Source organism: Sander vitreus, chromosome 6 (assembly GCF_031162955.1).
Source record: "Sander vitreus isolate 19-12246 chromosome 6, sanVit1, whole genome shotgun sequence".
Lineage (NCBI taxonomy): Eukaryota > Metazoa > Chordata > Actinopteri > Perciformes > Percidae > Sander > Sander vitreus.
In genome coordinates this window covers 2,935,238-2,960,180 of record NC_135860.1, presented here as the reverse complement: position 1 = coordinate 2,960,180, position 24,943 = coordinate 2,935,238, and the positions used below count along the sequence as shown (strand labels likewise).

The 24,943-nt window shown below is 42.5% G+C and overlaps 1 protein-coding gene across 1 annotated transcript in view; it reads left to right on the top strand.

Moving 5' to 3' along the window:
- bbs9 (Bardet-Biedl syndrome 9) overlaps window positions 1-24,943 on the top strand; it is a 193,951-nt gene that overhangs the window by 111,206 nt on the left and 57,802 nt on the right. Inside the window, exons 20-21 of the mRNA XM_078252100.1 lie at window positions 78-327; window positions 10,809-10,919. Coding sequence (XP_078108226.1) covers window positions 78-327; window positions 10,809-10,919 — 361 coding nt within the window. The remainder of the gene's footprint in view (window positions 1-77; window positions 328-10,808; window positions 10,920-24,943) is intronic.

Sequence of the window (24,943 nt, the reverse complement as noted above, 5' to 3'; positions counted from 1 at the left end):
ATATTTTGATAAATGTAAGACGAGAAAGAAAGAAAACTCAACATCATAATCAAATGTTATCTTGATATTGTCCTCAGGGCTGGGAGGAGAGCTGCGACGCCGCCGTCTCCCACCTCCTGCGGAGCTGCCTTTCGCGGAGCCCCAAGGACCAGGCCACGTCTCTGGCCCAGGCAGGAGGCCCCGTGCTGGGCCTGCCGCGTGACACCGCCCGCCTCAAGAAACACATTACCCTGATGTGCGATCGCATCAGCAAGGGAGGCCGCCTCACTCTGGCCTCTGAGGCCAATGTCCCTGTCCCTGTCCAGATCCAGAACCTGGCCACTCCCGGTGAGTCTGGGGGGGGAGGAAAAGGGGAGACGGAGGTGAGGGAAGGGAAGGGAGGGATGGGTGATTGAACAGATAGCACAGAAGAGTGAATGATGCGATGAGGCAGAAGGTTGACAGAGTATATGACGTCGTTGTAGTGCAGCAAAAGGAGGATGAGTGTAAAAAACATTTTACTTTGATACCAGAAACTGCAGATTGCATTCCGCTTCCAGGTTTCTTTTTTTTTCCCAACTTTTTTAATTTAAATTTTAACAATAAATGACATACAACATAGGCCAAGTGAACAAAGCATAGTTAAAACAGCATGTCACTTCCCCTCCAGTCCCCTACCCACCCGCAAACCAACCCAGTTCAGGTCCAAAACAGACGGGGACAAACAACACAGACCCATGCACACTGACAGACACACACCAGTCAGGACACACAACATCCAAAAGATTAAAGTAAAAAAGGTAATTACAAATTAAAAGAGATAGAGAGGAGAGAAAACAAAAAAAAGGGGGGGGGGGGGCAGCTGGCGTCAAATGGAGCAGTCCAGAAGGAGCTCAGTCCTCCAAGTCAGGAGATAAGCTAAGGGAGTCAACAAGTTCTAGGAAAGGGTTCCATGTCACTAGGAATGTTGAGATAGAGCCTTTCACAGAAGATGTGAGCTTCAAATTGTCGAGCACCTCTTTAATCCAACGGTTGTGTGTGGGGGGGGGGGGGGGGGAGCCTCTAGTTGAGCAAGATCAGTCTCCGGGCTAGCACGCTTCCAGGTTTCTTTTAACCATTTTTCAAGCCTTACGTAGTCTTTAACGACGACGTTTCATTTCCGGGATTGTTCAGGCGTCGTCGGATATTCCGCCGCATGTCCCTCATTTCGGCTGGTTGTGCGCCACCTTCCTCTTTCTTTGTGTTGGCGTTCTAAACTCCGGTGGATTTCTGAGGACTATGGTTAACTGGTCCTCAGATCTCTGCAGGGTAAATCCAGACAGCTAGCTAGACTATCTGTCCAATCTGAGTTTTCTGTTGCACGACTAAAACTATTTTTTAATGTACACATGTTCCACCAAAACAAGTTCCTTCCTGAGCATTCTACCGTAGCACTGTAGAATGCTGTGTGGACTAGCCAGACCCTCCTCCGCAGCGCTGTGGAGGAAGGTCTGCCAATGCGAGACTAAGCCTTAAAGTGCCCATATTATGAAAAAAACACATTTTTCTGGGATTTGGGGTGTTCTTCTGTGTCTCTGGTGCTTCCACACGCATACAAACTTTGTAAAAAATCCATCCATACTGTTCTGAGTGAGATACGGTTTCTGAATGTGTCCTGCCTTCAGTCTCCGAGTGAGCTGTTCAAAATCGGCACGGCTTGTGATGTCACAAGCCGAAACGAGCTGGCTAACCACAACTGTTAGCTCGTAGCATAGCGTTAGCATGCTAACGCTAATGCTAACGCTAGCATGCTACCTCATTCTCAGTAGCAAAGCACTGCTACAACACACACAAGTTCACCATAATCTACAAAAGAACTACTTCCATGTGCGCCCTCATTTAGAAGTCTCCCAGCTAATCCTGCCTTGTAACTGACCGAAGTTGGAGAAACAGCCTTTCTTTTACTGTCTATGGAGCTAGCTAGCTGACATGATCTACATCTGAGCTACTGCACATGTGCGAGTGCAATCAAAGATAGTACAGAAGAAGAAGAAAAGAGGTCTCACTCTGTTGCTCAAACAGAGACCAGGTGAAAAGAGGATCTGCAGCAGTGAGAGAGAGCTGTGCAGTACAACAAAAATATGAAAATGAAAAGTTTTTTGAAAATTAAACCATGTAAACCTATTCTGGTACAACCTTAAAATACAATTATGAACCTGAAAATGAGCATAATATGGGTGCTTTAACTAACTGATTTTAGCTGCCTAAACTTAATCTTTAATCATAGTAGCAGATCAGAAATATCATATGCTCATATGAGTTGTTTTTGAATGGTGATATGGTGTGTTTTGAAAGGTACTGGCAACTGATTTTGTGGTTTGGGCATAAGGAAGTTTTGCTTCCTATCCATCAGATTGAGAATGTCCAGTGTTAAAATCATCATTACTTCTAAGAGAGTTAGACTAAGAGTTAAATTCCTAAATTTGTATTCTTTTTTTTGTTATTTTTTTTTATAATTTATTGAATCATACCATCCTACTTTCACAGTTGTAACAACAGCAAAAAAAAAAAAGTTGGGGTGGAGTGAAATGAATCTGTCTGGGTATTTATGAGTACGTTTGTGTCCCCTGGTGAAGATTTTAGGCTTCGACGGGCAAAAACATGAAGCCTATTCATAGTTCACTTTACAGCCAACACACAGACTCGTATTTAAATGCATCTGTACACACACCCACAGATACACACAGAAAATACTGCAACAAGTACACACACACACGCACACATCGTACATGTGAAATACACAGTGCAGACTCACTCATTAAATCATGGATATACTCATACACACTGGCACATATAGTTACAAGTGCCAGATACACACACTCATAAAATAATATATACACATCGCACACACTCTTTAACACACACAAACACAACTACGCAAACACCTTACGGATCATTTAGTCTCGGCTGAAGTTTATAGAGGTCCCTCTGACAAGATCGTCAATTACTCCCCTCTCTCCTTTCATTCACTCGTTCCTTCCCTCATCTTGCCTTTTCTCTGGGTTTCATATATGAAACTATAAAGGACAATCAGTAATTTATGTTTAAATATGTTCTACTAGCAAATTTATTTATAGAAACAAAGCAAACATGACAAGATTTCTCCATCATGTTGAGATGCACTTTGCAATGCAGATTAATCTATCAGTGCTGATTTATTTCCTGGATTTTTTAGGCCAGACTCGATATTTTAGAGTTTAAAAATCTGATATACTGGACTTTTTTATATTTTTACATAAACATAAAACATTTTCAAAATGATCACTAAAATGTGGTTATTAAAGTGCCCATATTATGCTCATTTTCAGGTTCATAATTGTATTTAGAGGTTGTACCAGAATAGGTTTACATGGTTTACTTTTCAAAAAACACCATATTTTTGTTGTACTGCACATTGCTGCAGCTCCTCTTTTCACCCTGTGTTCAGGTCTCTGTTTTAGCTACAGAGTGAGACCTCTCATGCTGTAACATCTTTGTTGGCAGTCGCACATGTGCAGTAGCTAGGTAAGGACAAAGAATTTCTAATAAGGGAAGAAGTCCCACTCTCTCGTTACTTGTCATAGCGCATTAGCCACAGAGTAATAAAATAAAATAAATACACTTACAGATCAGTGATTTAAGCTAAGACGACATTAAGAGTCAAACACTTAAATGGATGTGCAACACAGAGAAGTCATTCTACAGTCAGCTCACGTTTCTTAATTTCCTCAAGAATCAAGGTGTCAGCCAGTGAGTGAGCATTTAACACCAGATAGCTTCCATGTCTTTGCTGATGATCACTGATGTTACATACACATGCAGCTCTGTCCACTCTTTCGCTTCCATTCCTTTCATATGATGATGTTATTTTGATAGGAAATGTGTTACTATAAGGATGTATACAAGAAGTGTACAGTTTAACTGAATACTTCCAGTATAGATGCTAAAAATTGGGCTAAAAGAGATTGTTTAAAATCAAGTAATTTTCCAACTTAATTAAACATTAAATAATTGTTACAATTTTCTGCATATCCATGATGCCTTTCATAATATCCTGTTCAGATCTGTTGCCCAATCACTAGAGAGGGACGGATCCGTCAGTCGACGTGGAAGCTAAAGTAGCAGTTACTGAGCGCAGATAACTCAACAACGGTAGAAATAGGCCCATTTACGAGTTGATATTCGTTGGAGTAGCTAGGTAGCTAGCTAGCAATCTAGGAGGATGACATCTTGACATCCCCTTCCTATTTCTGCCTACAAAGATTTGATTGGTCGATTGTTTCTCCAACTGACTGAAAAAAAGCCATCAAATCGGAGATGTGGGGGGTGATTCAGAGGTTTGGAATCAGGCTTCTAATTAATACTACTGTCTTTGAGAATTAGGTGTGTGTGTGTGTGTGTGTGTGTGTGTGTGTGTGTGTGTGTGTGCATGCGCGCGGTGGTGCGTGCGTGCGTGCGTGCGTCTATACAACTTTAAAGGCTTGTTTAAAAGTCATTATAGTGATTACAGTAATGTAACAAAGTTCAGTGGAATGGAACTGAATTAATTAAGTGTGTGTGTGTGTGTGTTGTGTGAGAGGAGAGAGTGTGAGTGTGTTTATGTTTCCTTGTCATGCGGTCTCCCCTCTCTCCTTTGGTCTCCTGCCAAAATTCACACACACACACACACACACACACACACACACACACTTACACACCACATACAGTACACACACACACCACACAAACAGCGCTGCAGTAAACAGTCGTTTGTTAGCCGTCTCAGATGTTGCTTTTTCACCCACCCGTAAACATACCGGTACTTGTTTACATTTCCAACAACACCGGCGGCAACCGTTTCCCTCCAAGACCACAGACACACACAAACACAAACACACGCACAAACACACATTCTCTGGAATACCACACAACAAGCCCCGCTTCATTGGTACAGAGTGTGTGAGTGTTAATGTGTTTATGTGAGAGTTTTCTGGATATAAATATTTTACACTTCACTCGGCTTTGCGTCGTGCCTAACAGGCTACTATTTTGACCCTTTGCAGCACCGTTACTTATCATTAAGCTGCCACTTTCTCCTAACACATCCTGCTGCTGCAGGCAGGCATGATGGAGAAAGACAGCAGCAATGAAATCCTGAATGCCGCTTTTTATTTTCCAAAACTCCCGGACGGCTCGTAGACCAGTCGAAAGCCACATGCACATTGTGTAAAGCCGAATTAAAATATAGCACCAACCGAAGCACGTCAAGCTTGAGCTACCACCTACGGGAGACGGCCGAAAACGACGCCTCGTATGCTGGGAGGCGGCTGCAAGGCATCAGTGTTGTTGGTAATATAATCCCGGTTACATGTACAGTTTCTCTCCCCACACTCTCTCTCTCTCTCTCTCTCTCCATCACTTGACCTTCTGTCTCTCCCTGATGACATCACACACACACACACATGCACGCACGCACATACATACATACATACACACACACACACACACACACACACACACACACACACACACACACTCTCTATCTTGTTACTTTGCTGCAGTGAGCAGCACTTTTGGCCTTCTCTTGTGTTGTTTCTGTTTGTGCTCTGCTCTTTTCTGTTTCTGCTGTTTCCTCCTCTGTTTTAAACTGCAATTAATCTTGTGTCATAGTGTGTTTGGTCTTTGATCAGTTTCTGGTCTGTTGTTTCTCTTTTTCTGTTGTTTTCATCTTCCCTTTCCTATGTTGTTTCATATGCTTTCCGTGTTCTGGATGTAATGTATTCTCACAGACTACACACACATCCTCCTATCCACACACCCCTGTTGTGTGTGTGTGTGTGTGTGTGTGTGTGTGTGTGTGTGTGTGTGTGTGTGTGTGTGTGTGTGTCAGTTATTTTTACAGTGTTCCACTGGTAGCTGTGGTTTGGGGCCTGCATCTATTTTAGAACCTAAAGAGAGGGGAGAAGATGAGCTGTGCACACATGTATTTATGTGTGTGCATGTGTAAGTTCAGAGGACACGGAGCAAAGGAAAATACATGTAGTATGTGTAAGTGTGGGTCATGTCTTGTGAGCAATCCTGACCAGCTGTCTTTGTTCTGTCTCTGTGGTGTTTCCAAATTGAAGAGTTCTCCTCCAGAATGCTATATATAAAACAGCTGAGCTCTATTTTGGAAAGAATCAATCACTACCTGAAAGTCATCGTTCAATAAATCTTAAATTTTTGAGGGTTGTGGTATTTTCAGCCCAGGACGGTTTCTTACTGTTCTGTACAAACTCAAAGAATTAACTGTAGTCACTTTACTAAAATGGCAAAGGTCTCTTTTGACATATACACAACTTATATAATGTGTGAGTATGCCTTTGTAGTACTGGAAAGTGGTCTGCAGGTTTAAGCTAGACAGAAGAGATCAGGTGTCTGATTCATACACACACACACACACACACACACACACACACACACACACACACACACACACACACACACACACACACACCAGTTTTTAAGGGAATCACACTTCCTGGTTTTTGATGTGTGTTTTCAAAAGCATTTATGTGTGCAAATGTGTGGGTCTAACTTACTCTGCGTACAAAGATGTGTATGTTGAGGGGGGATTGAAATAGTGTAAAGCCCACAGCCAAATTGCTGGTAACCACAGCAGCACAGTGTGACCCCCATCTTCAAACCGCAGCCCAGAATAAAGCAGGAATGCGCTGGTGCCTCCACACTGCAGACCAAGACAGGACTGTCTATTGGAAGCAGCTTCACCACTCAACCAAGCTGTCCAGAACTGTTCCAAAACTGGCCCGAAAGCTCCCCAAAACTGTCAAAGACCGGCCCGAACGGTCCCACAATGTCCCAAACTGTCAAAATGGCTTGGGACTTTATTCAAGCCGTCCTCAAATTGTCGTGGTCTGATCCAAACCGTCCACATCTTTAAACAAATTGGCCCACAAATGTTCAAAATTTCTTAAACTGTTACTCCCAGCTTCCAACTGCCCCAGGCTGTCCCCAGCTATATCTAAACTACAATCTCAAAAGTGCCACAAAATGTCACTATTGTAATCTCAAACTGCTGAATTAGAGTATCGGCACCTTTTTTGGTCCAATTCAGGCACTGGTTGTATGTATCTGTCATAGTAATGTTCATCACAATGTAGACTCAGCATTCTCTGCTTGGGCTGGGTATCGTTAGAAAATATTCGACACCGGTATCGATACCAATGCTGTGACTTTGATACCGGTCCCTTATCGATACTTTTTTCATTACCAATTTCATAAAATAACATTATTATTAGATCTTGGTAGCAGCATGCTGCATGATTATTGGCTCACTGACTCTGGAGAGATTTGCTCCTTAGGTATTGAAATTTGGCATTGAATGACGAGGCATTTTCCAATACTTGATACTAAGTAGGCTATTCGGTCGGTGCCTAAAAAGTATTGAATTCCGTACCCAGTCCAATTCTTTACCACAGTAGCATCATTGTTGGAGGTAGTTATTGTACCGGTACTAGTTGTAGTAACAACAATCGAGTACTAGTTGTTGTAAAAGTAGTAATGGTCCTTGTGGTATCCAAACTGACCTAAACTGTTCCTGCCAGAGTTCTTTTTTCCTTGCCTGGAGGTAGTACAGACATCCATTCTGTAATAATTGAAGCAAGAGACTTCCTGGTGACTTTAACAAGCTGAGGAGCCGAACATGCTGCTGAATATTATGAGAGAGAGAGGGAGAGAGAGAGAAAGAAAGTGAGAGACCAAGAGAGAGCAGATTGTACATCACTGAACTGTAAAGCTATTATAACTGTGCAGCGTTTGAAATTCAATCAAAATGAATTGCAGAATATTGTATCTGCTTTTTTACTACTACTACAACTACTACTACTACGACAAGTACAACTGAATGCTTCTACAAGTTCTACTCTTATAAGTTCTACTCTTATTATTAATAACACTACAACAAATATTTCACTCTTTCACAATACCATTGCACATACAACTGCTTCTAGTTTTACTTTAAATATATCAACCGTAACTACCATTGCTGTTACAAGCACTAAATACTGTATAATCACACTGTCATCTTCCATTCTGCATGTATTGGGTGTTGAAGTGTTTTTTTTAAAGTAAGATGTGGAGCAGAGTATTGAGCCCAAACCTCAGGGTTGTCTAAAACTGATAACGCCGACCAGTGCGACAAATATAGACCCGACCGCGACCGAGAGAAACACAGATACACACCACGACTCTGAACAGGCGGTGCTACACCTACTATTTACAGAAAGAGAGACGGAGAGGGAGGAATGTGTGAGAGGTCAGCGGTAAGAGACGGTGTGTGTGTGTGTGTGTGTGTGTGTGTGTGTGTGTGTGTGAGATGTGATTTTGTTTCAGAGTAAGTTACTCCAGAGGTGGGCTGTTTCCTTACCTGATGTTGATGTAAGACTAAGGTTAAAACACACACACACACACACACACACACACACACACACACACACACACACACACACACATTCCCCTTGAAATTGTAAGACAGCATTAAAAAAATCTGACTCGCCTTAGAAAAACACCTGCCCAATTAAGAGCGAGGCATATCCCATTTCAAACAAGTGTGTGTGTGTGTGTGTGTGTGTGTGTGTGTGTGAAGCCACAGGCTGTGCTCTCACCAAAGAGAACAAGATTGGCTTTAGAAAAGGCCAGGATAAATATTAGAGTGGGCTTAGGGTAATCTGTACACTCACACACACACACACACACACACACACACACACACACACACACACACAGAAGTAGTCACAGTGGGGGAGATGGAGACACACACACATTCTCAGACGCCTTAAGTTAGACTTGATGGCAGACACACACACGCACTGTGTCTCGTGCACGCACAAACACACAACACAAGAGCACAATGTGTGTAATGCATGTTAAATGAAAGTACCGTGAAACTGGACACAATCCTCAGGGAGGAGAGGAAATTAGAAGAAAGGGAGGAGGGAAGGTAGGAAAGAAAAAAGTGTGGGAAAGAGGAGGTGAGGTGGATGAGAAGCAGACAGGGAAATTGAGAGGACAGGAAAAGGGAAGGAGGAAGAAGAGGACACAGGGAAAAGGAGGCAAGAGGAAAAGAATGGAGAGGGAGGAGAGATGTATGAGAAGCAGACGCAGACAGGGAGGAGAAGAGGAAGAGGAGAGAGAGGGGAGGAAAGGAATGAGAAAGTGGGATGAAGAGGAGACGCGGAAGGGAGGAGAGGAATGAGGAAAGGGGGATGAGGAGGAGACATAGAGGTGGGACGGAGGAGAGACAAGGCGTCCAATTCATCTGCCTCAGGAGCTCCCTAAATCCAGACTGATCCAGGGGATTCTAGCAGGGATTTTGAGACACACACACACACACACACACACACACACACACACACACACACACACACACACACACACACACACACACAAGCACTTGCAAACCACATGTTTAACACTATTATTTCATGCTGCATTTCGTCTCCTCTAAAACATTTATTAAACTACACTTAGATGTACTGGTAAAATATTGCTGTGTTACTTTTACATATTATCTCAAAGATGTGATACATTTAGATTTGAATGACACTCCTATTAAATCTGTACATGAGAGAGTTGCAAACGTACAAACGGAGTGAGAAGATATTTATGTATATGCATGAATGGTTACATTATGAGGATGAAATTGGCCTGATGCCGGAATATCAAGAGACCAGTTTTATCTTGGAGCAGAACTCTTTACCACTTGTTATCTGCAGAAGGAAAAACAAATTTCTATTATGAATGAGTGACTACGTACAATACAATAGAACTTTATTGTCCATCAATTTGTCTTTGATTACACTTTTGCAGATTACAACATTAGGACATAGACCACTAAAAACAACATACACGTTATTGATGTGTAACTCACGGGGTGATCTTTCAGAGAGAATCATGTGACGAAAGTGGTAGCAAAGCGTAAAGACTACTACTCACTAAAGAATTTCTGCATGACAGAAAATGTTACTGCATTTTTAATTTTACCATGTACCTATTAATCAAAGAAACTGTGTTTGTCTCTGTGTTGCTTCTTGTTGCCTCCGAACCTGCTTGCATGTTGTCGTACCAGCATCAGATCAAGGAATGGTGGTCATACTTTAACATCAAAACTTTGTCTGTTTATTTGACATTTGATGTGACGTGACTTATACATATAGACAGGGGAAGTAGTCAAGGAAAAATGTTTGCTTTACTCAAGTAGCTGACATGTGTGCGTTGCCACAACGGACAGAATGGCTTCGCTTGCATCCTTCTCCGCCGCCATTACGGAACTACAACTCAAACTAGTGCACGACCTCAACGTCATCGTTCTCAGCCACTCCCTCTGTTCGCTGATTGGACCGGTAAAGATTTGACCGGAGAAAACCCAAGAATATACCACAAACCCAAACGTAGTACTGAAGGAAAATGAAAATTGAGCTGAAGTACGTAGGAGGGCGGAGCCAGGCTACGCTGGAATAGGCAGATTAAAACAAATCTACATCATGCAAAATCTATGCAGATTCAGAAAGTATAATTTCAGCTTCACAGTACACACGAAACTACTAAGCAAGCACTACAATCTTTTTAGTTTAAATTTCAGAACTGTTAGCAAAACTTGAGTGGGGAATGACAAAACGTTGGCCTCTGTCAAGATGGCCCCTGTGCCAGGCAATCAAACTCTTTAGTGAAGCTGCTTACTGGCCTGCTGTTGAAGGCTGTTGTCACAACTGTTGAACTATTAATCTGAATTCTTTATTAATATGTTGCTTATATCCCTCCTACCTGTCTCTTAGGAGGTGTTGAGCCCATTGCAGAGGTGGCTGGTGACGGGGACGAGCTGGAACTTCCACCGGAAGTGACCAAGTTCATCAAGAAGAAACATGCATCTAAGAAAGTCAAGAAAGGTAGGATAATACCCCTCATCTTTGTGTGATTCCTCTCTCTACTGTACTGTTCTCTCATCTCCTTCTTCTTTTATTTGTGTCTTTTTTTGGAGCTGAATATTCTCCAGCTCTAACTCATCAGTGGCTCTGCCTCACCTTGTCACATTTCCAACCGACCCGCGTCGAAATACATTACTCCAGCAGTACATCCCGCAGCATTGCTCCCAGCTTGTCACTAAATCCTGACCAGAGCCCTGACACTGATATCTGTTCACTGTCTGTCACACTATTTCTAATCCGCTTCTATTTTCCCTCACGGCATAGCGCTCTGTCTCATCTGTTATTTGTACATACCACTTTGACTGCTTTTGGCTCATGGTCTGCAGAATCAGCATGGTTTGGATTCTAGTCGGTGCCAAAAGATGAAATCAAACGATACGTTTGGTTCTGCAGATGCAGCATAAAATAAGGGCTGAATGGATTTATGTCTGTGGAAATGGACAGGTACAATCTCAAAATATAGCTGTGAAGTGGTCTTTAGGGTGGGGTTGTGAGTCCTATATATTGAGTCCTATATATTGTGACACCAGATTTTTTATCAAAGTCCTTAGCCTTTCCAGGAAATATGCCTTAATGCACTTTCCAGAAACTTTGTTCCTAGCACCTATCCTTACCAATTATGGCAGCATCCTGGTCAACAGTAGACCTGCTCTTTACCCTAAAATACTGGATGCATCATGAGAGATTGCCCATCCAGTCTACATGTGTTTATGTTACCGAGGACAAGACTCATAACTGTGAACTCACCCTCAGAGACAGAGTGAGGTGCTCAGACATCTGGTCCGATCTCATAGTATATCCACTACGCGTTTGCACTGAAAGTTGATGTGGTGCCTTCTGGGCCCTTTCCTGTTGAGGTATGCTGGGTGTGCCCAACTGGGAGGATACCCAGAAAACCCTGGAACGATTACATAGATTACCTCCAGGAGAAGCTGAGGGATGTGGCTAGAGTAAAGGATATCTGGGCTATCTTGTTTAGCTTGCTGCTACTGTGCTGAGATTGGTAAAATTAATGATTACTTGCAATTGTATTAGTATTTTCTTCCGTTATCTTACACATAGTCTATATGTGACATTCCACTCCGGGATTGCTCCGGTGTCGCCGGAAATTCCGCCGGATGTCACTCTTTTCGACCAGATGTCCGTTACCTTCCACTTCCTTTGTGTTGGCATTCTAAACCGGTGGATTTGTGAGGACTGTGGTTAACTGCTCCTCAGATCTCTGCAGGGTAAATCCAGACAGCTAGCTAGACTATCTGTCCAATCTGAGTTTTCTGTTGAACGTACACACGTTCCACCAAAACATGTTCCTTCCCGAGGCTATTTTGCAGCGGCACCGTGACTCCGTCCGGCGCTTAGCACCGCCAAAGACAATTGTGATTGGTTTAAAGAAATTCCAATAAACCAGAGTATATTTTTCTCCCATCCCCGGAATACTTCGTGGAGTAGCCAGACCCTCCTCTCCAGGGCTGTGGAGGAAGGTCTGGCAAGAGACTATCTTACACAAGACGTACAGCAAGGCTGTAATAACCACAAGTGGAGGTTTCACTTTTTTTTTTATTCCAACATGAGGTTTATTTATTTTATTATTTTAGTATGCGTTAATATTGTATTAAAACAAATCTAAAAAATCTGTAATGCCCTTTAAGACATTCTTCACTACTGAGCTTTGTATTTGACTGCTTTTGCTTTCGTATCCATGATCACAGTGAAGAACATCATTATCACAGTGTTATTTCTATAGACAACTTCTTCCGCCCTCATTAGGGGAGAGCTGGGAGTGTGTCCGGTGTTGCTGGCCTACTGTTGCCAGGTCTACACTCACTGTTTTTCTGTTTGGAGAGTTGGACCACGCTCTTATCCTCTACTCTGAGTCTGCTGACTCTCGTTCTCACTCTCTCTTCTCTTCATGTCTCCATCCATCTGGTTCTGCTCTCAGTCCCTCCTTCTGTCCATTAGAGACGTAGCAGATCACAAGAGGAGGTATCTGGTCATTTAGCAGAACCTTTGGATTCTATTTATTTCCCCAATCAACCAAATCAAGTAGGCTGACACCTCAATATCTTTTTCTTCTTCCCTCCCGTCTTCCAGCCTGACATGTTTTGTTTTTGTTCTCCCATTTAGTTTCTAATGTGATTAGTTTAAATTGAGATACGATCAGCAGATCACTTCAAACACACACTTCTTACAACAAGATCTCAATGGCCTGCACACACGCACACAAACACACACGCACACACACACACACACACACACACACACACACACACACACACACACACACACACACACACACACGGGTCTCTTGCTAGAAATGGGCTTCTGGTTTGCATTGAGGACAAATCTGTGTTTTATGACAGTTTGTCTTTCCTAAACCGGGGCAGATAGATTTGCTTTGATGGGCTTTGTGTGTGTGTGTGTGTGTGTGTGTGTGTGTGTGTGTGTGTGTGTGTGTGTGTGTGTGCGTGCGTGACGTGCGCGTGCGTGTGCGTGTGCAAGTGTGGTTAATCCACTCAGCCGTTGCCACTAATGAGAAGGGGAGGTGTGGGAGACACAGAGAGGGCGTCGCAGGATCATTAAATCAATACACACACACACACACACACACACACACACACACACACACACACACACACACACACACACGCACACACACACACACACACACACACACACTGCCGGTGAGTGTGTCAGATGTACCAGTGTGTATTTTCTGAGAATTCTACACACACACACACACACACACACACACACACACACACACACACACACATACATACACACATGAATATCAAGCTTATAATAAGCTTTTGTAACAGGGGATTAAGTTTTTTTTTGTTTGTCTTTAATGACAAATCTGAGTAAAAAAACATCAACCTACTACTTAGTCTTTGATTTATCATTTTATTAGTTTCACTCAATTGATCATGATACATTTTACTATAAATTATAAGATCAATGATTCATTGACAACCATTGCAAGTTTACAGATCACAGATCTCAGTTATGTCTTCAAATGTGTTTTTTTTTAGCATGCATTAAAAAAAATTGAGGCATTCCATGTGCAATGATAGGAAACAGAAGAGAGCAATCAAAGCCTCACATTTGGGAAGCTGTAACCAGGAAACGTTTAGTATTTGTCCTTGATAAATGATTTAAGCAAATAATTAGTTACATTCCCTGTAAATCCTGTTGTTTCCTGTTTAGGGTTTTTCCCTCCTTCCACCCGCTGCTGTCACCAGAATCTCTCATGCATAAACTAAAGCAGCTATTGTTTAGTTTGAAGTGTTTCCGATAAAAGCAGTGAATTGAAAAAATGTGATCAAACTAGGGATGCACCCATCCAACTTTTTGTCTTTCTACCTTTTTCACAAATCTGCATAACTCTATGTAAACTGATATTAACTGATGGCAGAAATTACGTATGTAATAGGGTCAGTATCTGTGCTATACCAAGCTGTGAAAAAAACCCGTTTTATCTCGGAAAGGCTCTCCACACGTTGAAGCTGTAGCAGCATTAAGCTCAATACAAATGCACTGTTAATTCTATATAAGAAAGGTGCATAAGTTGTTTTACTTTTCTTCACATCCAAATCCAACATAACTGTTATTTAATGTGTTTTATAATGCGTAAGGTTATGTGACCCCAGGCTTAATATCAAAATGGAGATTTTAATAGTGTTTTACTTCTGTGTGTCTCTCTCTTACATGCACGCACACACACACACACACACACACACACACACACACACACACACACACACACACGTCACTCTTACCTATCAGCTCTGCCCCCTCAGACATTACTGAAAAAAGCTAAAGGAAAATCATCCCTAATTAGTATTGTTTGTCATGGAAACCTTCAGAGCAAGTCTGTGGTTTGCATTTAAAGATTTCCAAGAGGGGGAAGGAGGGACGGAGGGAAGGGGGGAAGTGATTTGGTGATGAGGGGAGGGGCGGGGGGTAGCTTCATGTCCAGACTTGTCCTATATCCACCACTTCTCCTCCAGACAGAAAGAGACAGAGAGAAAGCAAGAAACCTTTCTCTTTCACCCTGGAGCTTGTCGGTATTGCCCAAGGACGCTTCAGTTGGAAGGGATGCTTCCCAGTTTAATGGCTTGACTCAGCAGAACATCATGTCACATAAATCATAATATTCTGCTTTAATGTACTGGACTGCAGTTTGTTCACATGACAAAATCTTATTTTTGTTGTATCATGCATAATTCATGTAGACATTTCTTTGCAATGCTTTTACTTTTGACATCAAATTCACCTTTTCTAGGTCGTTGACAGGGCATCACAGGGCTGGTGTTTTGACTCCTGCCTCCTCTAACATGTCAAGTGTTCTTGAGCAAGACACTGAACCCCAAACTTCTTCCAATTAGCCGGTCAGCAGCTTGAAAACTGGATAAAATGTCAATTTATGACAGCTTCTGGCAGACAACCACAACCTTGACATATTAAACAAATATGACATGGATTTGACCATCGACAGGCGCCGGTACCTGAATGTAACAGAACGTTACCTTAATTTAAATTAACAAAATAAAATTTGAACATTGTTTGGAACATTTCGGACAATGTAAGTTCACAACTCAACAAAATATTTAAGATGGGTGAAGTTGTTTTTTAGATATGTTACTGCGGAAAAGTTACATAACATACCTTTTAGGGGGAGAGTATTTTATTAACAGGTTCTCACACCCATCTCGTAAAATACGGACGCCTGGTCAGGTGCCTTTGTCATTGTTATTGATGCTGAAAGTCTCCTTTAGCGTCATATAACGCACTTTAACTAAACATGCTTGGGGAACGGGACGTTTGAGTTTAGGGAAAGGTCGTGGGTGGGCTTAGGCTTCCGTGACACGCAGGAATAGTGGGCCGGTTAAAGAAGAAAGCGGCTTCCGTGACACACGGCAGTAACGGGACGGTCAAAGACACACACAGGATATGATCCCCGGTCTCTTGGGTGAAAGTCCTGTGTTTGACCCATCCACCACCACGACCAACCTCCCTACGCGGAATTTCCACAAACACGCTGAAGGACGCTTTTTTCGTCGCTTCAGACGCTGACAGCCACTGACAGCCACTGTCCAAACGTCCGTATTTTACGAGTTCGGAGTGAGAATGGGTTGATTTTATCCATGCTGTGCACCCCGGTCATGCCGATGCGTTGGTGGGGCTCTGTTTGAATTTGGCCTGAGACATACAGGAGACTGTTTCTGTCTAATGGTGGCAAAAAGCCAAAAAAGCCTTTGGGTGTGCTGGGCAGCTCACAGCTCCCATAAAACCAGGGAACAAGTGGTCGGGAACAAATCAGTTCAAAGCTCTTATTTTTCAGATAAAGACGCATACACCTTCCGCCTACCTGTCTGTGACTTAAAAGTAATTAGGCAGCATGCCAAACCCCACACACACACACACACACACACACACACACACACACACAGACCTTTCTGTTAGAGTGCATGGCAGCCAGAAAGCACATTTGGTCGACTTGAAAGGCATCAAAAGGCGTCTGCGAGTGGGACACAGAGAGAGAAAAAGAGAGAGAGGGATGAGTGGAGCGCAGTCTCTCGCTCTCTCTCTCTCCCTTTGGCTTGAAAAGGAGGGATGAAAGAGAGATGAAAGGAAGAGTGTCTTCCTTCTCCTCTTTCCTGGTGCTGCATCCCTTTTTGTTGTTCTACTCCTCCCCTGCAGCCCACCTGGGATCATAGACAGCATCCAGATTGCAAGCACACACACGCACACACACACACACACACACACACACACACACACACACACACACACACACACACACAAACGGATAGCTAGAACTAAGCTTTAACCGAACGTTGAGTCCTCGAATTGTCTTTGAGTCAGAGTAGAGAAATTGTCAGATCCAGGGTCAGTCTGCGGTCACTGGTCTCATTGAGCCATGTTATGTACTGACTCAGCCACTAAAGCTTTATGCTAACTGCAATTCTCCACCAGCATTAACCCAGGTCCTCTGTTATCCTGCTGCATCTCATGCATATTAGTATCAGTCCTTAGCATTGTCTGCAGGCATTGGCATGAGTCAGTATTGCACCTTGCACATATTAGCATTTACCATTTACCATTAGCCTTCGCCCATTAGTACCATGTCCTTTGTGTATCAGCATTAGCTTTAGCTTCATCCATTAGGTGATGTCCACGTGTTGCAACAGCCTTGATGTTAGTGTTTGACTCATTCCCAGAAATGGAACTTCATTGGGGCCTTCCTCACTTCTTATTTAAAAAAAGAAAAAAATATATGTAATTGAAAAGGGTTATTCGTGTTTGTCTGACGGTTTTAGAAGCTTCTTCTGCCTGACACGACTCAACTTTTAAAGGAAACCCTGTATTGGTTATTGTTATATTTTGGCAATCAAAAAATCTAATTATAAGGCAATAAATCAACTACAGTTCATACTGCCCACAGGTGGTGTCAAACTTCAGGAAGTTCATTTTAATTAGATTCATGTCAGTTTCAAGTTTTACACCTACACTCTGATTTCTATAACATGTACAGTCACATCCTACTTTTTTATGTGGATAGATAGACAGGTAGATAAAGCTGCAGAAACACACCTATCCACTCCATCCTTCCCTTCCTCTCATGTGAGTTGTGTTGTCAGCAGCAGAGTGAGGGTGCACAGGCAGTGACTCAGTGAGAGTCAGTCAGTGTGTTTTACATGCAGTTTAAAAAACGATTATATCTGTTTAAGGCAATACCCCGATTTCCGAACGCCATGTATACACCTTACCCCGGTTAAAATTTGAGTTCTCATAACCCGGTTAGAGAACTCCTTCAGTAACCGGGGTATTCCTGCATGTATACACCTTAACCGGAGTATGATCAGTTTAAGTGTGGAGTGGTTTTTGAACCGGAAATAATCCATCAGCGCTGTGAATCGTAGTCGTTGCTATGATACCATACATCAAAACAGTGTCGCCCAAATCAGCGGGCCATCGGCAGCAAATAGCCTGCGGTGCGTCTGTCTTACTCCCTGCCGAGGCAGCAGCAGACACCGGAGCTGGATAAACAGATTGTCCATCTCCGGGGCTGTCAACACCGTTTCTCGGCAAAGAAGTGGAGGGGCCGAGCTGCCCCCGCTGCGGCTGCTGGCTAACGTTAGTTAACTAAGAAAGTTAGTTTGCTAATTCCACCCGACACTGGGTGACACTGGTTACAGATATAATGAGCCAAACAAGTTGTCAGTCATCTGGCGAGAGCAATGTGCTTTCCTACGCTGTGACAAGAGTGTGTGAATGAAACATGAAGTTGTTAAATATTACTAGTTTAGTGGCCCGTGGGTGTAATTTTGACATAGGTCAACCGGAAGAAAAAGACAGTTTTGCGTTGGCAGAGCGCCACCTACTGTATTGGAAGTAGAGTTACTCCTGTCATCTTTCCATTCTTCCCCGCTTTCGTATAAAGGGAGAACTGGCATAACCCGGTTATTCACATGCTGCGCATTGAGACGAGTGTTTGGATGCAGGAGGAGACTTGTGCTAACATGGCTGAATTACGTAGTCTGTCTGTAGGATTACAGAAACACAGTGAACAGAGCTATCAGTTTACTGTCACTGGCTGCTATTCACATCCAGCTTCTGCACACACACACACACACACACACACACACACACACACACACACACACAGCAGGCAGGTTTCCTCATCCTGAACAGGATCCTCCCGGGCCATGGCCAGAATTTCTGACCCATGGATCTCTGTTCTGGATGTGTGTTGATGTGTGTGACAGATAGAGGTCTCTCTATTCCCAGCTCAACCACCATGAATACAAACTCAGACAGAAAATGAACCCTTGTTTGTCCATCCATCCACACACACACACACACACACACACACACACACACACACACACACACACACACACACACACACACACACACACACAGACTTTCTGAGGCTAAGCGTCCTCACAGATGGAAAGTAAAATATGTGGCTTGTGAAACTAGGCTTGAATATTGCATGTGTGTGGTGTGTTTGCTGGAAATTTAGTGTGTTTGAGTAAATGTTTAATGGTGTTTATAGTGTGTAGAAGTAGGTGTGGTCATTACAGAAGATACTGGCAAAACCCTGCATGCTGCTGGAAGAGTCTGTGTGTGTGTGTGTGTGTGTGTGTGTGTGTGTGTGTGTGTGTGTGTGTGTTAAAAACCTGCGATACACAGGACTTCGTCAATTAAGCACTTCTGTTTTCTCTCTCTGTTTCCTCTCTTCAAAAGAAGGTGCTCCCATATCTGACCAGTACACCCAGTAACACAGATCACTGGCTTAAAGGAGAATTCCGGCCAATTTTTTATGTTAATCTTGATCGCTATAGCTATGCGAGTACTTTCGATAGAAAAAACCCCGACCCGAATCAGTGCAGGTAACACGGAGAAGCTGCAGCTACATACTACAAGCGTCCCCTGAGCTAAAACGGCAATGGTCGGGGCAAGTGTTAGAGTGCCTTTGTGCCTCTTACCAGACACAAAATACAATACTATAGTCCAATACAACAACTGACTAAGTGCATTGAACAAATTAATGACTGGATGTGCCAGAACTTTCTTAAATTAAATGATGAAAAAACTGAGGTGGTTGTTTTTGGAGCAAAGGAGGAACGATTAAAAGTCAGCACTCAGCTTCAAACGATAATGTTAAAAACAACACACAAAGCCAGAAATCTTGGTGTAGTCATGGACTCAGACCTGAATTTTAACAGCCACATTAAGACAATTACAAAGTCAGCCTATTACCACCTTAAAAAATATATCAAGGGTTAAAGGACTTATGTCTCAGCAGGATTTGGAAAAACTTGTCCATGCTTTTATCTTCAGTAGACTTGACTACTGTAACGGTGTCTTCACAGGTCTCCCTAAAAAATCAATCAGACAGCTGCAGCTGATTCAGAACGCTGCTGCTCGAGTCCTCACTAAGACCAAGAGAGTGGATCACATCACTCCAGTTCTGAAGTCTCTACACTGGCTTCCAGTGCCTCAAAGAATTGATTTCAAAATACTTTTGCTGGTTTATAAATCACTAAACGGTTTAGGGCCAAAATACATTTCTGATCTGCTACTACACTATGAACCACCCAGACCTCTCAGGTCGTCGGGGACAGGCCTGCTTGTTGTCCCCAGAGTCAGAACTAAACAGGGGGAAGCAGCGTTTAGTTTTTATGCTCCACATATCTGGAACAAACTCCCAAAAAACTGCAGGTCTGCTGCAACTCACAGTTCTTTTAAATCAAGGCTGAAGACCTATCTTTTTGATGTTGCCTTTCTTTAAATAAGCATTGTTGACACTGTATAACAATCTATATAAACATATAAAGAGAAATTCCTGAAACAAATAATAGAATTGAATTTATGATTATTCCGGTGACATTCTTTTGCAGTAACGGACATATCTCTGATTATTTCTCTGATGCAGGCATGACAATAGTTGACAGAAGAGACAGACGTTGGGCTGGTCAAAAAGTTAGTCGAAGTAACTAACTAATTTAGGCAGAAGGCCTAAAAAAGAAAAAAAATAGTCTATAAACACTCTGAGCGAGTTCTTGACTATTTAGAGACAGACTGCAGAAGAAATAAAATAGTTTAAGAACACGTTCTGGACTATTAAGATATTTTTGTCTGCAGGGCTGTACCGGGTTTTGCAAGGTTTGCCGAAGAAAAGAACTAAGCTTTGCGGTGACGACCACATCGAAAATGATAAGAGTATACTAAAGGAAAAGCTTCTGTAACTATGGGGAATGAAACCTCAAAGCCGTGCGACGCATCTGGACCCATAGTGGGTGAGATGGTTAGAAAGTATGGACCGGACTGCTTGAGATATCTGTCATATTGGTCAAAAAGCTTTGGCTTTCCAAAAACTGGATCACTGAGTCCAGGAAAGTTATTTTATCTGCTTTTATATATTTAACTGTTTTAACTGCTCTTCAATGTTTAATTTCTTATACTGCACTGTAACCTTTTTTTTTCTCGTATTTTATCTGTTTTTAATTTTTTAATCTGTTTTCATGTAAAGCACTTTGAATTGCCCTGTTGCTGAAATGTGCTATACAAATAAAGCTGCCTTGCCTTGCCTTGCCTTGCCCTCAAAATAGGTACATGGAAACGGGATAAACGATGTCTGTGGCTTGCACAGTAATAGCGTTACTGAAGCTTAGCTGTAGCATCGCGCTGCCTCCTGGGAATTCAGTTGTAGCAGGAAAAGGTAAAGAGTAATGTGTGAAGAGTGAAGAGCGGAGTTGTTCACAAGGGAAGAAGCTTGGAGTAACGTAACTATGGAGAACATAGCAGATATACAACACACGGAAGAGCCTTTTGAGGTTGATGGTCGTCCTTATTTATTCGAACCTGAGTATACAGACGAAGAACTAGCCTCACAAGAGTTGGAAAGAACGAGACAGACAGAGGGGCAACAGGCAGATGAACTTGCTGCTCCAAGCGCAAGCTAAAGCTAGCCTTCAGTAACTGGAGGACAAAGCAACACCATCGCCGCTCCGTGGATTGTTGTTGGGATGATTATCACAGAAGCCTGGCTGAATACACTCACCGGACAGCAGCTAATGGCTAACGGCTATCTGGCTGTACACACTCACCGGAGGGCAGCTAGCAGCTACTACCGCACTACTGTTTTTTTTTAGGGGAGAATAAACTTCATGACATGACCTGTCCTCTGGAGGACATATCCACACCACCGCCGCTCTGTGGATTGTTATTGGGATGATTATCACAGAAGCCTGTCTGAATACACTCACCGGAGGGCAGCTAGCAGCTAACGGCTAACAACTATCAGCTAGCAGGGCAAGCTAGCTACCGGCAGGATCGAGACAGGGACCAGGGTAGGTGAATTTAAACAATGTCTGAGTTGAAAACGCATCTTGTTGACACGTAAGGGCCCTGTTCATGTGGCACAGACATATTAGTTGCATTTTGTGTCTGTTAAGAGGCAAAAAAGGCACTCTAAAACTTGCCCCGACAACTGCCGTTTTAGCTTAGGGGACGCTTGTACATGTAGCTGCAGCTTCTCCGTTTTACCTACACTGATTCGGGTCGGGTTTTTTCTATCGAAAGTATTCGCGTAGCTATAGCGATCAAGAATAACGTAAAAATTGGCCGGAATTCTCCTTTAAGCTAAAACTCTCACTGGTATCCTTTTTACTCTACTCTATTTTTGACTTTAGCTGAGTGCAAAAATAGAACATGCTTCACCTCCAACATCACCCAAATGTACAAATAAGTTCATTATGTTAGTTAAAATTACAAATAAGTAGCAAGGAAGTCAAAGGTCAGATCATGACAATTTAAGACTGTCATTAATATAAGTGCACACTGCCATGACTTAACATTTGATTACAGTTATGATTTGGCTTTGTGACTGAGCTTTTTAAGAACGTGGATCAGGACTTACAGGAAGTCTGTCGCCTCACAATTCTGCATGGGGTTGGTTCTGGTCATTTTGTGGGAACAAAATGCTCCAAAATGTTTTTAGATTTAGTTGCATGTTGGGGTGCCGCAAGAGTTTGTATTTTTGCCTCATCAGGGGGGTTACATGGCATTTTAATTGGTGTGGTTTGTTCACTAAATTACAGCTGGTTTTTGAAGCGCGTGTCCCCAAAAGTGTGTTCTCAAAATAAAACTGCTTGCTTTTGTGCGCTCCTCAGTTCCATCTGAGTGCCGAGTGCGAGCTCCACACATCCAAATGTTTTTCAACCACCATAAAAACCAACTGGGAGGTGATGATCCGACTGGTCATCCATATTAGTTTTCCTGAAATTCAACAGTTTGTCAAGTATTTGCCCACTAAACCCAACTCATCACCCTCTGCATCTTCCTCTTAATTCATGTCTTCATCAAGTGTGTTGAAGAAACAAAAATAATCAGCCAATTTTTGTACCGAACTCACCTGAGAGAGAAATTCTTGGACAAGAAATGAGGCAGTAGCTAGGATTTTAAAGAAAAACTGCTGTAAATCGTACTTTTAACACTTTTTTTTATTGCTATAAAATTGAATAAAACACCCAAATTCAATGAAAGTAGTGAACTGATCATTTATTTTACTTGTGAAGAGCATTGCATGGAACCATTCACATTTTTTTTTGACAATTTGGTTGAAAGAAACCCAAATTTCTCATATAGAAACCTTTTTCTAAATTTGTCTGTCAAATTTGACCTGAGGACAACAGCAGGGTTAAAGCCTTTTCAACAACAAACGCTAAATCCCTTCATTTTAATTTAACTTTTTGTCGAAACTGTCAAATTTAAAGATATTTAGTCCGTGCCTGTGTGTGTTAATTGTGTGTTATTGTACAATGAAAACCCCCTCAGGTTGTGTAAAACCCCCAAATCCACAGAAACAGTTCTGAGGGCATGACTTCAGTGTCCTCAAGCCAATAACAGAAGAAAGAGGGACTCCCCTATGGAAGATCATCCCACCATCGCTCCGACCTCCTGACTGGCTTAGATCTCTGGGCGTGTAGCTTGTACACAGCATTTTTAGGTAGCAACATTTGCTCTTGTACTGTAACTTCAAAGCTGGTGCGTGCCAACAAAATCCCCACCGCATGGCTATCACGCCATCTCCGGAGCTATTTGTTGGCCCCGGCTGTGTTGACGGAGCACTGATGAGATGCTTGGCTGTTTAATGTGTGTGTAATGTTCCGCTAATGTCTCTGCTACAGCATTATCTGATCGGCTATTCTTGGCCAGAGGCTAATGCCCGTGGTGATTACAGATGGAGATGAGGACAACGTTCCAAATATTGTTGGGTACCAGGGTGGAGCAAACGCTTATGAACTTGTGGCACCCTGAAACGGAAAGTTCAGGGGTTTTAAGCCTGACAACAGCCGTAAAGTCCTGTCAATGACCTTGTGTTGGGATAGCTCACTCATGGCAACAAATGTGAGAATGTCATCAGGAATCTTAATGCACCAATTGCATTATGGCAAACTGATACTGAGGTACTATCCAGATGATTGTCATATTATAAAGAGTAACGTTTTGTTTTTTTTTGTGCTTCATCAGTTTCATATGCAGTCAGTCCAGGGAGGGGTGCGGGGGGGATGGTCACAGAAAAGAAACATGCTTCAGGCACTTTTAAGGACACATAGACTGGCAGCATCACGTAATTTGACGCACTGTTGGTGATCTGTTGATGCCCATAGCACAAACATATTATACAGACTGAAGAAGTAGTCAAGGTACAGTTGCTAAGATGTGCCGATCTGGGGAGCAACACCGCAAGTTGACACGTCAAAACGTGGCTTATGTAGTAGAGCAGTGTTTCTCAAATGGGGTACGTGTACCCCTAGGGGGACTTTGGACTTCTGCAGGGTTTAATTTTATTATAATTAATAGGGGGCATAATTCCCTGAAATAAGTACACCATAACAATACATGGATTTAGTTATGGATTCTAAACATTTGAAGTAGCATTTAAGTGTTTTTAGGTGACAAAGTTGTATGTATAATATATCAGACAATGATAGTGGAGCGCTGTAATGTACCTCTTTATATAGCTTTTTTTGTTATACCAAAAATGCTTTGCGCTGGTCAGGGGGTACTTGGCTGAAAAAATATTTCAAAGGGGCCTGCAGTAGAACCACTGCAGTAGAGAACAAGGCGGTTCAGACACCGCTAGTGTGTTGTCCTTTTAAGGCATTTACACACAATATTTGTGTTCTAGAACACAACTATTACGCGGCGAAAAAGCAACTATTTATATTATGTATAGTGTCAAATCACAACCTACGTTATCTCAGGACACTTTACAGTTAGAGTGGGTCTAGACCACACTATAATTTACAGAGACCCAAGAATTGAGCAAGCATTTGGTGTGACAGCAGCGCATAATTTTATTTCCTTTTTACAGACAGAAACCTCGGACAGAACCTTGGTGAGCCAAGGCAAGTATTTTGAATGCAACGAACAGAGGTCGCTGGTTTCTACCTCACTGGATTTTG